Source organism: Bos indicus x Bos taurus, chromosome 8 (assembly GCF_003369695.1).
Source record: "Bos indicus x Bos taurus breed Angus x Brahman F1 hybrid chromosome 8, Bos_hybrid_MaternalHap_v2.0, whole genome shotgun sequence".
NCBI classification, from domain to species: domain Eukaryota; kingdom Metazoa; phylum Chordata; class Mammalia; order Artiodactyla; family Bovidae; genus Bos; species Bos indicus x Bos taurus.
In genome coordinates this window covers 47,950,731-47,969,440 of record NC_040083.1, presented here as the reverse complement: position 1 = coordinate 47,969,440, position 18,710 = coordinate 47,950,731, and the positions used below count along the sequence as shown (strand labels likewise).

Here is an 18,710-nt window from a genome sequence, read left to right as displayed (position 1 = left end):
GAACACGGGAAGAGATTTCTGAGGTGGGGGATATAGAAACTGAGAGATCAGATGTTTGATTATCCATGTGACTGTAGCAATCACTAAGTAAGATGGCAGGAAAATGAGGAAAGGCAGTGAGCTAGATACTCAAGAGGATATAAGGATAGATCTGGAGGAGATCAACAGTCTGATACCATGTATCTCAGAAGAGGTGGGGTTTTGAGCAAGGAAAACTTGAACTGAAGAAGTAAATGGGAAAAAGGGTTCTAAATGATGGGTTGAAGATACAGAGTGAAAAAACATTGTGACTTAAAGACTACATGGAAACAGTTCCCAGGAACAGTCATGGCAAGAAAGTGAAAGAAATTTTATTTTCAACACTATGTCTCTGATGATAGTAAACTATCAATTCCAGAAGGCAAATTGGAATGGTTAGGGAAGAGGGCATTGAAAAGTTCAAAGACTGCAAATTAGAATCTACACGAAGTCAAATGAGTATAAAATTTCCCAGCAATAATGGCCAACCTGGGAACCTTGATCACTAAAAAATCAACCAAAACAAACTAATAAATACCTTTTCTAAGTTTCATGAGAGCAGTTCGGTATCTTTCAATAAACTCCCTTTTGGCTTAGCAATTAAAGAATCCTAATGATAATCACCAGATATGCAGATGACACCACCCTTATGGCAGAAAGTGAAGAGGAACTCAAAAGCCTCTTGATGAAAGCGAAAGTGGAGAGTGAAAAAGTTGGCTTAAAGCTCAACATTCAGAAAACGAAGATGATGGCATCCGGTCCCACCACTTCATGGGAAATAGATGGGGAAACAGTGGAAATGGTGTCAGACTTTATTTTTCTGGGCTCCAAATCACTGCAGATGGTGACTGCAGCCATGAAATTAAAAGACGCTTACTCCTTGGAAGGAAAGTTATGACCAACCTAGATAGCATATCGAAAAGCAGAGACATTACTTTGCCAACAAAGGTTCGTCTAGTCAAGGCTACGGTTTTTCCTGTGGTCATGTATGGATATGAGAGTTGGACTGTGAAGAAGGCTGAGCGCCGAAGAATTGATGCTTTTGAACTGTGGTGTTGGAGAAGACTCTTGAGAGTCCCTTGGACTGCAAGGAGATCCAACCAGTCCATTCTGAAGGAGATCAGCCCTGGGATTTCTTTGGAAGGAATGATGCTGAAGCTGAAACTCCAGTCCTTTGGCCACCTCATGAGAAGAGTTGACTCATTGGAAAAGACTCTGATGCTGGGAGGGATTGGGGGCAGGAGGAGAAGGGGATGACAGAGGATGAGATGACTGGATGGCATCACTGACTCGATGGACGTGAGTCTCAGTGAACTCCGGGAGTTGGTGATGGACAGGGAGGCCTGGCGTGCTGCGATTCACGGGGTCGCAAAGAGTCGGACACGACTGAGCAACTGATCTGATCATGTAGAGGGCCTTGCACACACAGACAAGGTGAGAAGAGGAATGTTTCTTTAATTCATTCAATGTATTTAAGTGCTATTTGCCCTGGAGTGATAGGGAAAATTTCAGAAAGGAATTTTAGGCATGCTAGCTATTCGTTTATCCCCTTCTCATTTCATTTCTTCCTTTCACAAAAGTCAGTGGTGAGCAAAAGACCAATAACAACTGAGAATGGAGTGAGCTGACAGCAAGGTTGTTCTGAGGATAAGCAAGGCTCTCTGTAAACTTGCCTGTGACCTCACAGTAACACTTCTGCAGGTGTGGAAAGAGTCCCACAGCTTAAAATAACAAATGCCTAATGAATGCTGCAGCAGCCCGTACCTCTCAGCCCTGAGGTTCTCTGTCCAATGGTGACACCCCAACTACACAGCTTTTCTCTAAACAGAAAATGACCTCGTTTGGGGAAGAGTTAATATCCACTATGACTCTTTCTCTCTCTCTCAGGTGAACTAATTTACCTAGATGAAGAATTCTGAGAATACTGTATTTCTAACACTGCAGTATTTACCTTCATGTAGAAAACAATTGAAGAGACTTAGCAGCAGCAGCAGAAACAAGTGTTGACAATGTAATTATAAAATTTTATAATCCAACAGTGAGTACAGTACTATGCCTTAACACATAGACCAAATCAAAACAAAGTCATTTTAGTTGTCATTTATTACGCATAAAGTGAAATGTCTAAAACATACAGTTGATGTAGAAAAATTATATTGTAGCAGGCATTAAAACTAAGAAACTTGTAGGATCGATTTATTGATCCTGCCCAAGTGTAGGCACCTTGGAATTGTAGGTAAATCAAATATCCCAAAACATGGATGAGATTATTTTGTGTAAAAGATAGAGAACACAGTACTTAAAAATATTCAAAGTAGTGAATACTCACTAGCACTGACTTTTTAAAAAAATTTTAAAGACTTTTAATTAGTACAATATTCCTACATATTATAATGCTCAGTACATCATAGATTAAATTACCTTGTCAAGTAAAAAAGTATGCTGAATATAATAAGAAGGGAACTGGGGGAGGATACTTTTAACTTAAATCCATGTTGGATCATAGAGAAAGCAAAGGAATTCCAGAAAAACATCTACTTCTGCTTCATTGACTACACTCCAGCCTTTGACTGTGTGGATCACAACAAACTGTGGAAAATTCTTAAAAAGATGGGAATACCAGACCACCTTACCTGCCTTCTGAGAAACCTATATGTGAGTCAAGAAGCAAGAGTTAGAACTGGACATGCAAGAGACTGGTTCAAAATTGGGAAAGGAGTACATCAAGGCTATATACAGTCACCTTGTTTATTTAACTTCTATGCAGGGAACATCATGTGAAATGCCAGACTGGATGAATCACAAACTGGAATCAAGACTGCGGGAGAAATAATAACCTCAGATATGCCAATGATACCACTAATGGCAGAAAGCAAAGAGGAACTAAAGAGCCTCTTGATGAGGTAAAAGAGGAGAGTGAAAAAGTTGGCTTAAAACTCAACATTCAGAAAACTAAGATGATGGCATTTGGTCCCATCACTTCATGGGAAATAGAGGGGAAAAGTGGAAAGAGTGACATTTTATTTTCCTGGGCTCCAAAATCACTGTAGACGGTGACTGCAGCCATGAAATTAAAAGATGTCTGCTTCTTAGAAGAAAAGTTATGATCAACCTAGACAGCATATTAAAAAAGCAGAGACATTACTTTGCTGACAAAGGTCTGTCTAGTCAAAGCTATGCTATGGTGTTTCCAGTAGTCATGTATGGATGTGAGAGTTGGACTGTAAAGAAAGCTGAGCACCGAAGAATTGATGCTTTTGAACTGTGGTGTTGGAGGACTAAATCAGTCCTGAATGTTCATTGCAAGGACTGATGCTGAAGCTGAAGCTCCAATACTTTGGCCACCTGATGCAAGGAGCCAGCTCTTTGGAAAAGATCTTGATGTTGGGAAAGACTGAGGGCAGGAGGAGAAGGGGGTGACAGAGGATGAGATGGTTGGATGGCATCACTGACTCAATGGACATGAGTCTGAGCAAACTCCAAGAGAAAGCGAATGGACAGGACAGCCTGGCACACTGCAGTTCATGGGGTCACAAAAAGTCAGACACGTCTTAGCAACTAAACAACATGTAATAGACAGCATTGGTGAATATACCAAGAACATTTCCCAATTTGGAAAAAAGATCAAAAGGAGTCCCAGGTGATCTCCAGAGTGCCAAAGATGGTTACCTTACAACTATAATGGAAACCATTGCCAAGCTGAAGATTTATTTAATGGCTACTCACTTCTTTAAACTTTAATTGTTGAAACTCACAGATTAGGAAATAACATTTATTCTCATACTGGCACTTTATCTCTCATACCAAAATTACTCACACCAGAGATTACCTAAACCAATATGAGACCGTTTCCTAAAGCACAGCATATTTGGGCTAGTGGAGATAAGACAAAGATCCCATATCACTTGAGCCCAAGCTACCCTGAACAAAACGAGCCTTACCACTAGTCCCCTTTTCCACAATAGGGTTTTATTCACTCATCTTACAGAGCAGGCATCATGGCCAACTAAATTACTATGACTCGACCCTGTTCAATAAGATCCAGACTCAGTAATCTTATGAACAAGATCAGTTTTTGTTTGGTTTTTTGTTTTTTTATTTTTGGCCACGCCACATGGCTTTTGGGATCTTAGTTCCTGAACCAGGGATCAAATCCAGGCCCTCGGCACTGCAAGCACAGAGTCCTAATCGCTGGACCACCAGGGAATTCCCAAGATCCACTTTGTAACGATCATCTGAATTCCTCTTACAGAGAGACAATACTTAAGTGTCATGACTGGAGTTTGTAAATAAAAGCTTACAAGCTTACAAAATATTAGAAGACAACTACTAGAATTATTTTGACTTGTGGTTAGCTAAGATATTCAGTATGTTAGAATGCTGACCTGTCATTTGTTTTTATAGAGAAGTTAATAAAATAGTTTTCTTTTTAAAAATACTGATAATAGGCAGTGTTTCTACAATGTGCCCAAACAAAAAAGCAAACAAAAACAGAACTTTACAATATTTGAGTGGTTAATCAGTCATTTTACTATAATATCTATTTTTAATTGATATAAAATGTATGTATCATGCACAGACCTTCAAGGCTCAATTCAATGTGCTTCAATAAGTGCTTTGTTTCCATCACTCCAGAAAGTTGTCTTGAGCCCCTTCCAGTCAATTCCCCCACCACCCAAGGCAAACTACTGTTCAGATTTCTATAGATGTGAGAAATACCCAACTTCCTTCCCTTCACACAATGTTTCTGAGACTTATCTACATGTCTGCCATCTATCAGGAGCTTTTAAAAAACAGCAGAGTAGTATTTCTCTGTTAAACAGATAAACACAATCTGTTTATCTATTCTCTTGTTGAAGGATATTTGTATTTTTTTATTTGTTGGGCTATTGTGAATAAAGGTGCTTGTAAACACAGAATCCTGTTCTGCTGTATAAATGTAATCATATCACCTTTAAACTTCTGTCTAAACCAGAAGCTGAGGGACCTGACAGAACTAGCATCTGTTTCCACACAAAATGAGTGAGAAGAGCCCTATCCCTGCTCCACAGCCCTGGCTGACTAGACAGGACCCACTCCAATCCAACCAGCCTATACCTGTGTTATGTGACACTCCAGGGGCAACACTTTGCAAGGAGAGACGCCTTCCCTGGAACATTTCAAACAGGCAGTGTTTAGGGTCAGTGGCACTAAAGCTCGTCTCTGTTCCAACCCTAATCTAATGTTACAATGCCCCTACTACAGACAAAAACACAGTCTTAAAAAACAACTGCCAACACACATACACAAAAAGGGGCTTTTGATTTACCTGTTCTTTGCGGTCTCCCAGCACAGACCTCACCTAATCAATGGATAGCCACATACTAGTAACACAATTTTGGGCACTCATTTCCCAATAGGCAAAACTGGGAAAATTGTAGCATCTGTCTTAGGGTTATTTTGAAGATCAAATTAGATAATCTAGATCAAGTATTCACAGTTGCTAATACACTTAAGTACAAAGCATTAGCTATTATTAACAAAACCTCATTTCCAAAACTAATTACAGAATATAGCCTCAGATTTTCCTTTTCCTTTTCAGGGTAATAACAAGAGTTTCCTGAAAGGGATGTGTTCCCCTGCTCCAAATTACTTCACGTTATATGTGTTCCCCGCCAAATTAATTCAAGTGCAACTGGCGTTATGTAAACCAAAGTGCACAGCCAAGCAAGTTTTGGCTAAATCACTTTTTTTAATCTGCAAAACATCTAAGTAACGTACACTGGTGGTTTAAGTCACTAAGTCATATCCGACTCTTGCAACCCCATGGACTGTAGCCTGCCAGACTCCTCTGTCCATGGGATTCTGCAGGCAAGAATACTGGAGAGGGTTGCCATTTCCTTCTCCAGGGGATCTTCCTGACCCAGGGATAGAACCCAGATCTCCTGTGTTGCAGGCACTATTACCCCCTAAAAGTGAGATCTAGTACTGACCACAAAACTGACTCCTGCCCCATCAATAAGATCATGTGATCCTGGGGTTCTAAGGCTTTCGAACATGCTAGTGAAAACAATGTTGACTACACGTATGAAACAAATAGCATCCTTAAGAAGATGATATATGCTCTTCCCATTTCACTCAGTTAAATGCTATCCATCCTTCAGATCTCAGGGAAGCTTTCTTAAACCCTCCTAACTTAATCAAGACTTTCTGCTAGACACTCTTAAGGTTCCCTTGGACTTTTCCTTCACAGCTCTTACTTCCATTCATATTTAACATACTCAAAAGATTACTTAATGCCTGTCACCTTACCCACCAAACTATATGCTTCAATTAAAGGCCTGGCTGTATATTACACTCAACCTTATACCCCTAGTATCTACCACAATGTTTCGTACCATATAAATGATGTGGAACAAATAACATGAATACAAGAATTTCATTGCAGCTTCATTTGTCACAGTGAAAATTTGAAAACAACTCAAAAGTTTACTAATAGGAAAAGTAATTAAGCTTCTACATATGTAAGACAGAATAGTACACAACCATTAAAAAAGAAAGAGCTTAATCTCTATGTTCTGACATACCCAATCTTCCTAATGAAAAAGGAGAAATGTATTTTATTTCATATGTACTATATTGTGCTTAGATGTCTAAAAACACACACATCAAACTGTTAACAATGACTACATCTGAAGACGAACAGGCCTGGAAAAAGGTACTTTCACTTACTTTACACATTTCTGTGTTTCAGTATTTTTCAACAAACATTTCTAATCAACTTTTTATGCTTTGAGCAACTGCAAGTCCATATAAATGATCATACACTGATGTTTAGTGCATATTTATATCACTATTTCTTAAAAATATTTCTTGTAATCATCTCCGCAGAAACTGAGAGAGGAAGGTAACACAAAAGATAATATCAGCCCCTGTAGCATAGGTTAACAGCTGTATGTAAACTGTCTAAATCACAGAGCAAAATAAACACAACAGGAGCTACAATGTGGGTCTGTTTTCTTGGTCCAAGGTTCCTTCCACTACACATCAGTGCCTTTCCAGTAAGGGACACAAGCCTGTCTTGATATAATCAATGTTTTAGTACCAAGGACTAGAAGAGATATGAAACTACTCCCATTTCCACCCACCTTTGCAAGTCACGAGAGGGTACTGCAGACCAATGGCCATAGAGGCTTCTTTTAATAACCCCAGAGAAAGGGAGGTTATAAAATTCTAGTGCATGCTAATCACTATTAGACAATTCCCTTATGTTGAGCTGAAACCTGTCTCTTTTACTTTGACTCACTGGTTCAAGTTTGGCATTTGGAATGCCAAGCTTCTCTCCTCTTTGAGAATATATTTAAGACAACTATCATCTGTGTCTTTTTGGGATACTGTCTGAAATTTATAAGCTGTCCTTCAATAAAACATCTCATTATCCAACTTTTAACTTCAGTCTTGATAAACTACTTGGCAGAGGAAAAGGGGAACTATCCTGCAAGACTCCCACAAAATAATGAGGTACAAAGTAGTCAGTTGTTACTATAATCCTCCATGGAGAGTTACAGAGAACCATGCACATCTTAGCACTCCTTTGTTAGAGTCAAACACCTTTCTGGTGTAAAGCACAGGAATGAAGACACCGTCAGATGCTTACAAAAAAATCCTGGCTTTCGACAGCTGAACATAGCTGGTTCAAGAATTTGCCATGAATGCAGTGACATTCCTTACTATACCTCCGTAAGACACAGGAACAATCAACCTGATGATCCTTTCTCAGTAAAATATTTCTTGCTGTTTTTGTTAGCACCTTCAATAACAAAGCACCTGGTGGTTCCACCAATGTACAAATGAGACTTCCTCACAACTTAATAGAGACAAAGCAATGAATGATAAAAGTAATAAACAGAATGAAACTTATCAACTGAACTTGAGATGCATGAAAAGATTTGAAACCATAATGACAAGGTTGTTAGATAATACTAGAAAACACACAATGAAAAGTACAGGAAGTCCAGGAAGAAGTGCTAGGACAAGAAGTACAAGTTCCAGAAGCCTTGTACTTACAAGGACAAGAAGCACAGTAAGCTACACTGCCGCTACTTATTAAACAGGGCTTCCCTGGTGGCTCAGATGGTAAAGAATCAGCCTCAATCCCTGGATGAGGATGATCCCCTGGAGAAGGTAATCGCAACGCACTGCAGTATTCTTGCCTGGAGAATCCCATGGACTGGCAGGCTAATGGGGTTGCAAAGAGTCAGTAACACTTTCACTTATTAAACAAACTGCTTTTTATCACCTGATGAAAAACAATAGAAGTAAATGCTTGTACAAAAACTTAGAGTAAGAATACAGGACAAGACAGACATCTATTTGGAACAGCACAGCTTTTTACTCTGTTTTACCTATTGATGACAGGCACAAACTTGGTAAAGTCTTCCCAAATGTTGCTCCAGGTTTTCCTTCTGAATTTGAACCAAATTAAGAGCAAGGAGAGGGCCTCTGAGCATCCAATCAAAAATAATCCCCCCTACTCTTCACTCAACTGTGCTTCCCTTCATCAGAATTTATAATTATACATCTCTGTGCTTATTGTCCCATGACCCAGAAAACCGTAAGTTCCTTGAAGTCAACTCTTTTGAACACTGTATACACATGTAATAGGTCCTTGAACAGGAGAGATGCCCCTTAAATATCTGTATAGTGAAAATAGAAAGAGGAAAGGAAAAGGAAGTCCCTGGGTACCCTAAACAGTCATTTTGCTTTTGTAGCTAATGTTGGGAGAAGGCAATGGCAGCCCACTCCAGTACTCTTGCCTGGAAAATCCCATGGATGGAGGAGCCTGGTAGGCTGCAGTCCATGGGGTCGCTAAGAGTCGGACAGGACTGAGGGACTTCACTTTCACTTTCATGCATTGGAGAAGGAAATGGCAACCCACTCCAGTGTTCTTGCCTGGAGAATCCCAGGGAAGGGGGAGCCTGGTGGGCTGCCATCTATAGGGTCGCACAGAGTCGGACAGGACTGAAACGACTTAGCAGCAGCAGCAGCAGCTAATGTTGAGAAATTAATCACCTGTCGGACACTAATTATGATCCAGATTATTCATATACATGGATTTACTTTAACTTCACAATAATACTGGCAGGTTTCTCATTTGTGATCAAAGTAAGACTCAAAGAAACTAAATATTACATAACTTGCTTAAGCCATACATCTAGCAAAGCTGGGCTCCAGTTTATGTTAATATCAGGTTTACCTGATATACTGGAGGCTGCCCCCAAGCTGCTCTTGTCTTCGATTATCTCCACTCCTTACAGCTAAGGGAGGAGGGGGAAATACTTAACAGCAAATCAGTAGGTGCATATAACCCAAGACTTTTGGCTATCTATTCAGTCTGAATTTGCTTCCAGCTTAAAGAAATCTTCTAAAGAAATATAAACAGCAAAACAAGCATTTTTACATTGATCAAATAATTTGATTCTCAAAACAATCTTACAAATGAGAGAGAAATTCCCACTGTGTTGGTGCAGATACTAGGGCTAAGAGCCCTTAAGAACTTTGACACTCTCCCTACAAACCTATGGGCCTGGGGTTTTCCAAAAAGAAATAGTGACTGCATAGACTTGGTGCAACCTTTGAAAAAAGACACTCGCGCCATAAACCTCGTTTTCCTACTGCAAATATGTAATCCAGATTGGGAACGTTCAACGACGCGATTTTCCCATTGCATTTTAAATTTGATGAGGGTCCCGTTCACTTTATACAATTAGTTAAATGTTGACTGCCAAATATAAATATTTACTAGGAGACAACACATGCAGGTCAAAGAAAGGACGTGGGAATATCATTTTAGAAAGGGCTGCAGTGCAGCCAAAACTCCGGGCTGCGATCCACATTTGGCTTCGCCAACTCCTCCTTCTCTCCCCTCCACTGAACCATTCCTCCCTGGAGTCAGATTTAGTGCAACAGGCAGGTTCCTACCTTGGTCTGAACACTCTTATCAAACTTGTCATTTTTGAAGCTAAAAGTATTCTGGTGCCTCTGAGGCCTGGAACGAGTCACGTTCCCTTTCTGTGAGCTCATCGCAGAAACGACAATCGCCTCGTTCTGGGACAAGGAAGGTGCAGGCAAGAGTAAGTTGCGAGGAAGTATCCCACGGAGCTCACGCTTCTACTACTGACCCGGAAGGAACTTAACCAGCCTTTCTGTTCCCGCCCCCGGCCTACCCACGTGACTCCTCGAGGGGGTCAAAGGACACCCTCAGGCCTCTCAGCGCCCTCAAGGCCCTTTTAAAACCGCCCAGTCTCGATCCTTCCCCCTTCGCTCAGCCTCTCTCTCTCAATCCCGGCGTAAAAATCCCGCTTTCTTCGAAGCGAGAATTCCCCCATTGGTCCGAATGTGGCAGTCCATCAAAGTCGAGGGGCGGGGAGGCCTTGCTTCTATTGGCTCTCCTTTTCCGCAATCCCCGCCTCCTGCCGACTCTGCTCAGCCTCTCCGGAGCGCTACACCTCCGGGTTGCTTGTGATTGGTGGAAGTCGGGCTAAACTAGACTCCGTCCCTCCCCCTGCCCGCTCGCAGGCTGGAGCCGGGGTCAGCTTTGGCATCTTCCTACAGTCAGTGACCAACTCCTAGCTTAGTGAGCTCTCCGCAAACCCCAGGTTTTCCCTTCCAGCCTCCCGCCACGAGAGCGAGCCCCGCGGCCATCAGGCTGTAGGGGAGCGAAGAAAAGAGAATTAGAAAAAAGAAAAGATCTGGCTGGGTCTGGGTGGTGTCTGCAGTGCCAGAAAGGGAGGTGGCGGCGGCTGCGGCAGCTGCGACCACGGCCGCGCGGGACGTGAGGCCCAAGAGCAGCCGACCGCGGCGGCGGAGGCGGCCGCTCCAGCGCCTCGCGCCGGGGCCGTTAGTCAGCAGAACGCGAGCCCGTGTGGAGGAACAGGGTCGGCGCGAGGCGAGACTCAGGAGCTTAAGCCGGCCCCCTCGGGCGCCGCTGTCCTTCCACGTCCCGGCGCCGGGGGCTGCAGCCCTCTTCCTGGCTTCTCGGCCGGGCCCGCCCGCAGGCGGGCAGAGTCCGGCAGCGGCAGCAGCAGCAGCAGCGTGGATCGCGCCTCGCAGAGGACAGCGCGGCGGCAGAGGTTCCCTCCCGGCCCTTTCAGCCTGACGCCTTGGCTGCGGCCCTCAGGTGCAGGTGCGTGGGGCCGCGGCGGGGAGGTGGGGGCCTGGGCTCTGCGGCCGGGCTGGAGGAGGGGGCGCTGGGCCGGGAGACGCAGCGCGGGAGGGACGAGCCGGGGCCGGGCGGGGGGAGGGGAACGGGAGGCGTCTTTGTTGTTGGCGACCGGGATTCCTCTAGGCGCTGGGAAAGGCTCAGAAGCCACTCCCGATCGGATCTGGGATTTTGAGAAGATTGTCTGTTGGTTCGGTGAAGGGGAGAGGTAGGAAAGTCTTTGCGGTCGATGAGGCTGCGGGAGTCGGAGGGCGGGAGAGGGACGGACAGATCGATTGGGGAAGGTTTTGGGTCCTCCTTGCAGAGAAGTCTCATTTCATTTTTTGCTCTTCTCCCTTGGACGGAAAGATGGGGTCAGGTTCACATTCCCACCCTCGCTCATTGTGAAATTCGCGTCGCCTGAAAACTGTCTCCTGAATGTCCTCGAATGTGCCAGCCTTCATTTTTAGATCGAATCATGCCGGGTCCTTGGTGATTTGTGTGTTCTGGTCCGGCCTTTCTAGGGTCTTTTTCTCTCGATGATCGAGCTTCACTCGAACTCTAGGATAAGCTCACCAGGAATTGTTTTTGAATTGAAAAATTAGTGTTTTGTTGAAATTTTTTGAACCCTGAAACGAAAAGTTCTGTCAAGTTAGGTTGTACTGTTGTGAAGAGGTGTTTTAAAGAGAGTTTAACCCTGGCTTTTTTTTTTTTTTTTTTTTAAAGAAATGTTCAGAGCTTTGATCCATGGTGATTTCTGCCAATGCCAGGACACAACTTTCTAAAACGACACGTTGATTTATCAAAGTCAGTGTGAACTGTATTTGTTAAGCAGAAGAGTGAGTAACGGAATGCAGGGAGGGTGACCTTTAATTTTTTGCTCTTAGCTTATGAAAAGGTATTCATGTTTAATAGTTTTTTTTGTGATATACAGTTCTTGATCCGCAAGATAATTCATTGATTCTTTTTTTTAAGGCTCCAGTAAGTAAAAAGAATTTTGGAGTTCTTGTGTCAGCGTTTAAAACTACCTAATGAATCTGAGTAAAAAGTCAGGTACATGTTGTAATAGCATTCATCTGTTTACATTAACAAGAAGACGTAATAAAATGAGGGTTTTTTGGTAAAGAGTTTGTCTCATATGTTTATAGCATAAACTCATTTGGATGATTTATCTAATATCTAATCGTAGCCAATATTTTGGTAATTATCATAATTGACAGTGTTCTAATTGGGTACCCAGTTCTTTGCTTGTTGGAAGTAGGGGTGGAGGCTGACTTAGAGAAGAGCAGTGGAGATAGCCATGCTTCAACTTAAAAAGGAATTAAGGTCCCTGTTGGGCAATAATTACTATATTACTTGAGATCCAGGAAGAAATAAATAGCACTCTCACCCATATTTTGACCTCGCTTTTCTCCTACTCTAGTATTAATAAGGTTAATTGGCAAGGATAGGATTAGATTTTTAGCAGGCTAGGCAGTTTTAATTTTGTCTCTTGCTGTGCAGTACGGTAGTTGATCAGTGGCTTGCTCCTTGAGTATCTTTGCCGGTTTTGAAATGTGTATGACCTCTGACAAAGAATATTCTATTTCCTGTGACAAACAGAATTACCATAAAGCATCATGGCAATGTAATGTTTTGGGCAATTTACTGAACACAGAAGAACTAGGCAATTAGTGTCTGTTCCAGGTTTTGTCACTGAATTGGTCTACAACTCCAGGCATGCTATCTCACATCTGAGTCAGTTTCTCCATCTGTGATATAGGGCTAATAAAATGTGCCACCTGCTCACTGTGAGGAAAGGGCAGTGAGAACCAACAGTTCTTCTGGTTATGTTACATTGGTTGTTTTCGTGAATAACAGTACTTTTTAATGCAATTCTCTAAGTTTGTTTTCGTATTATGAATTTCAGTTTCTTGGTGAAGAATTAGGATAAACATAGTTATAATAGGGAGGCTCTATCCATATGCTATCACTTAGGAATGATAAACTCTAATTTTCTCCAGTGTTAAGAATATATAATTTGGTGTCATATCTTTAGAATCAGTGATGACAAGAAAGTAGGGTGATAGATTGAGTTGGTTGATTTACTGATAGATTTTATTTCTACTATATCCAAGGTTTTGCTCTTAATTCTCAAAAATTACTCCTACTTTTCCTATGCTGTTAAAGATTTCTCGCATACCAATATGCCTCTCAAACCCAGACTTCTGAGTCGGAGAGGAAAAATGATGCTTTATGACTTTATTACAAATGAAGCCTAGAGAAGTTTAATTATTTGAATTGTCTAAAGCTACACAATTTTTAAGAACCAGAACTGAGACTTGAATCTGGGTCTCCTGACTTCTGATTCTGAGTCCTTTCCTTTGGAGCAGTGTTTTCCAAACTTCTGTCTAGGAAGTTTTTGCCAATTCAGGTGAAGTGAAAAATAAGATAGTACTAGAAGTACTGTTAACTTATAACATAATGAATATTCATGCACTCATTACCCAGTTGGAAAGTTATAACTACAAAACAAAGCTTCCCCTATACTTGGTACCCCTCTTAAATCCTATTTCCACACTCCCGACAACAAACCCCAAATTGACATGTATCCTTCCTATCCATGTGTTTATACGTTACTACATTCCTTTATATCCATGAGCATTATATGGTTTTTCTTTTATTGGTTTAAGACTGTTTAAGTATGGTTTTTATATCTGTAGCTTGCTTTCTTCACTGAACAAGCCAAGATTTATCTGTGCTGATTCTGGTAGCTCTAGTTTATTATTACTGTCATTTGGTATGTGTTTTATTACGTGACTGTATCACGTTTCTGTTAGTGATTTTAGTGGTTTCCAGTTGTTTTCTTATTAAACACAGCATAGGGAATATTCTTGTATATGTTTATTTAGGTAAAGTGGAAGACTTCCTGCAGAGTGGCTCTTGAACCTATATCTCATTTTTATACAAATATTTTACAACCTCCCCAATACTGTCCTAAATGAAATTCATAATAATAAACTTCAGTTGGTATTTTAAATAAAGTAATATGCTTACTAAAATAAAGAAATAATTTATAACAAAGTAATGTATTGCACTGTGAAATGCTGAGGTTCAACCACATTGTAATCTTGCTACCAAGTGTAATAATAGACCAAAAACATCAGAATTCTGGGGGTTGGTTAGAAATCAGAACCTCAGGTCCTACCCTAATTACTAAGATGCTGAATGTTAACAGGATTCCCAGATGAACTGAGTGTACCTAGAAGTCTAAGAAGCGCTGCTAGAAGACATAGTAGTAGTCAGATACTTTGAACAGATGGGATCACCTTGACTAGGACAGCTGCTAAAGTAGATTAAACACATGTGTTTAGTTGGCCACTGGAATAGCGATAGAGGGATTTGATTTGATAAGTTTCTGAAATAACTATAATTTCAGTAAAGTTTGAACAAAAATAAAAATGCAGTCTTCTCTCTTTACACGGGGGTTGCACTCTTTTACATCTTAATCTTTGTTAAAACAATGCAACTATACTTTGTGTTAAGTCCTATTTATTAATATCTGACCTTAGTTTTTCGTTCTGGTCCCTTAAATGAGTGTCCAGCAGAATGTTCAGAAGTCACTGGACATGGGGCAGCATTATCTTTACATACCACAAGTGTGTCGTGTCCCTGGCATCTATTGAGTAGTGCCCCCCATTTGTTACAACTAAAAAGCCATTATTGAGAAAGATTGCCCTGGGATATAAATCTATCAATAGTATCAGACTGCTGGAACATAGGATAGGAGCTGCTTCTTCACCTTCATTAGATACAATCAGTTTTCTCTCCAGAGTATATCAGTAATGAATGAAAGGATCTGTTTCTCCACCTTCCAAGTACTTCAGTTCAGTCACTCAGTTGTGTCCAACTCTTTGCAACCCCATGAACCGCAGCATGCCAGGCCTCCCTGTCCATTACCAACTCGTGGAGTTTACCCAAACTCATGTCCATTGAGTCAGTGATGCCATCTAACCATCTCATCCTCCGTTGTCCCCTTCTCCTCCTGCCTTCAGTCTTTCTCAGCATCTTTTCAAATGAGTCCTCTCTTCGCATCAAGTGGCCAAAGTATTGGCGTTTCAGCTTCAGCATCAGTCCTTCCAATGAACACCCAGGACTAATTTCCTTTAGGATGGACTGGTTGGATCTCCTTGCAGTCCAAGAGACTCTCAAGAGTCTTCTCCAACACCACAGTTCAAAAGCATCAATTCTTCGGCACTCAGCTTTTTTTATACTCCAACTCTCACATCCATACATGACTACTGGAAAAACCATAGCCTTGACTAGACGGACCTTTGTTGGCAAAGTAATGTCTCTGCTTTTGAATATGCTATCTAGGTTGGTCATAACTTTCCTCCCAAGGAGTAAACGTCTTTTAATTTCATGCATGCGGTCACCATCTGCAGCGATTTTGGAGCCCCCAAAAATAAAGTCTTTTATGGTTTCCACTGTTTCCCCATCTGTTTGCCATGAAGTGATGGGACCGGATGCCATGATCTTAGTTTTCTGCATGTTGAGCTTTAAGCCAACTTTGTCACTCTCCTCTTTCATTTTCATCAGGAGTCTCTTTAGTTCTTCTTCACTTTCTCCCATAAGGGTGGTGTCATCTGCATATGTGAGGTTATTGATATTTCTTCCGGCGCTCTTGATTCCAGCTTGTGCTTCCTCCAGCCCAGCATTTCGCAGGATGTACTCTACCTATAAGTTAAACAAGCAGGGTGACACTTTTCCTATTTGGAACCAGTCTGTTGTTCCATGTCCAGTTCTAACTGTTGCTTTCTGACCTGCATGTAGGTTTCTCAAGAGTCAGGTCAGGTGGTCTGGTATTCCCATCTCTTTCAGAATTTTCCAGTTTGTTGTGATCCACACAGTCAAAGGCTTTGGCATAGTCAAAAAAGCAGCAGTACATGTTTTTCTGGAACTCTCTTGCTTTTTCAATAATCCAGTGAATGTTGGCAATTTGATCTCTGGTTCCTCTGCCTTTGCTAAAACCAGCTTGAACATCTGGAAGTCATGGTTCATGCATTGCTGAAGCCTGGCTTGGAGAATTTTGAGCATTACTTTACTAGTGTGTGAATGAGTGCAATTGTGCGGTAGTTTGAGCATTCTTTGGCATTGCCTTTCTTTGGGATTGGAATGAAAACTGACATTTTCCAATCCTGTGGCCACTGCTGAGTTTTCCAAATTTGCTGACATGGTGAGTGCAGCACTTTCACAGCATTGTCTTCTAGGATTTGAAATAGCTCAACTGGAATTCCATAACTACCCCTAACTTTGTTCATAGTGATGCTTTCTAAGGCCCACTTGACTTCACATTCCAGGATGTCTGGCTCTAGGTGAGTGATCGCACCATTGTGATTATCTGGGTCGTGAAGATCTTTTTGGCACAGTTCTTCTGTGTATTCTTGCCACCTCTTCTTAATATCCTCTGCTTCTTTTAGGTCCATGCCATTTTTGTCCTCATTGAGTCCATCTTTGCATAAAATGTTCCTTTGGTATCTCTAATTTTCTTGAAGAGATCTCTAGTCTTTCCTAATCTATTGTTTTCCTCTATTTCTTTGCTTTGATCGCTGAGGAAGGCTTTCTTAACTCTCCTTGCTATTCTTTGGAACTCTGCATTCAAATAGGTATATCTTTCCTTTTCTCCTTTGCTTTTCACTTCTCTTCTTTTCACAGCTATTTGTAAGCCTCCTCAGACACCCATTTTGCTTTTTTGCATTTCCTTTTCTTGGGGATGGTCTTGATTCCTGTCTCCTGTATATTGTCACAAACCTCCGTCCATAGTTCGTCAGGCACTCTGTCCATCAGATCTGGTCCTTAAATCTATTTGTCACTTCCACTGTATAATCATAAGGGATTTGATTTAGGTCATACCTGAATGGTCTAGTGGTTTTCCCCACTTTCTTCAATTTAAGTCTGAATTTGGCAATAAGGAGTTCATGAATGAGCCACAGTCAGCTCCCGATCTTGTTTTTGCTAACTGTATAGAGCTTCTCCATTTTGGCTGCAAAGAATATAATCAATACGGTTTCAGTGTTCACCATTTGGTGATGTCCATGTGTAGAGTCTTCTCTTGTGTTGTTGGAAGAGGGTGTCTGCCATGACCAGTGCATTCTCTTGGTAAATCTCTGTTAGCCTTTGCCCTGTCTCATTCTCTACTCCAAGGTCAAATTTGCCTGTTACTCTAGGTATTTCTTGACTTTTACTTTAGCATTCCAGTCCCCTGTAATGAAAAGGACATCTTTTGGAGATGTTAGTTCTAGAAGGTCTTTTAGGTCTTCATAGAACCGTTCAGCGTTACTGGTTGGGGCATAGACTTGGATTACCATGATATTGAATGGTTTGCCTTGGAAACATATAGAGATCATTCTGTCATTTTTGATATCGCATCCAAGTACTTCATTTCAGACTCTTTTGTTGACTATGATGGCTACTCCATTTCTTCTAAGGGATTCTTGCCCATAGTAGTAGACATAATGGTCATCTGAGTTAAATTCACCATTCCAAATACTTAAGACTTCTTAAATTTTGACATTCTAAGGAATATGAAATGTTACCTCATTGTAATTTTCATATATATCTTCCCCCGTTAGTTGTGTAGTTAAGAACACTTTAACTTGGTTTTCAGCGATTCATGTTCCTTTTCTGTGAATTGCCTATTCTGTTTTTCTTTGAGATTATTTTATTGATTTGTAAGTACTTTTTATGTATTTAGGATGATAGTACTTAGTAGGCTTTAGAAATATTTTCTAGTCTTTACAATGCCTTTTCATTTTAAATACGGTATCTTTTGATGACTAGACATTCTTAATTTTAATGGCAAATTTATTCTCTCATGATGGTACTTTTTCTCTGTAAAGGAAGTCTCTTGAGATTGTAAAGATTGTTATAGTTTGTTGTAAAAGTTTTACTTTTTCACATTTAGATGTTAAATACGTGTGGAGCTGTTTATATATAATGAGATATTTGTGAATCTAAATTTACTTAATAAAAATGACTACCCTTTATACTGAAATTATTTTTATGTTAATGTGCTCTTATGAAATTATAGTGATACTAGATTATATTTAGTTTGTAACATAAATTTGATAACTCTTATCATTCCAACTTTTTAAAAAAAATTTGACTGGATTTTAATAAAAGGTTTGAGAACTACTGCTTTTAGAGTACTCTGATTCCTTTTTATTTATGTTTGCCTCACATTCATCATCTAAAACATCACTGAAAATGATCAGGTACTCTTAGGTACTAATCTTTCATCATCTGCATCTCTACATTTTACAGTTTAATGTGTCTAGTCATCTCTTTTTATTCTGACTAGAATATTTTAAATAATACTTATGATCCTAATTTTTAACATAATTTCAGACAAAATTCAAATATTATTTTAATGTTAATTTAGCTCTGATATAGGTCCTAACTGTTTTGTTTTCCCAGGAATTAAAGGTGAAAATGGTTAAACACATCCTCATACTGTTAAAGATGAAAAAAGGGA

At 40.7% G+C, this 18,710-nt stretch overlaps 2 protein-coding genes across 5 annotated transcripts in view; one reads left to right on the top strand and one right to left on the bottom strand.

The window, feature by feature from the left end:
- The window catches only part of C8H9orf85 (chromosome 8 C9orf85 homolog), a 69,259-nt gene extending 58,970 nt beyond the window's left edge, over positions 1–10,289 (bottom strand). The window contains exon 1 of one of the 3 annotated variants that reach the window (XM_027549466.1): positions 9,979–10,289. In XM_027549466.1, the coding sequence (XP_027405267.1) occupies positions 9,979–10,080 (102 nt within the window). In that variant the 5' untranslated portion in view covers positions 10,081–10,289. The remainder of the gene's footprint in view (positions 1–9,978) is intronic. The other 2 variants (XM_027549465.1, XM_027549467.1) reach the window with 2 other exon arrangements.
- Positions 10,290–10,578: 289 nt separating this feature from the next.
- ABHD17B (abhydrolase domain containing 17B) overlaps positions 10,579–18,710 on the top strand; it is a 48,884-nt gene continuing 40,752 nt past the window's right edge. The window contains exon 1 of one of the 2 annotated variants that reach the window (XM_027549463.1): positions 10,579–11,182. The gene's annotated coding sequence lies outside the window, so the exon portion shown is untranslated. Of the gene's footprint in view, positions 11,183–11,347; positions 11,427–18,710 lie in introns of those variants that run through there. The other variant, XM_027549464.1, reaches the window with a different exon arrangement.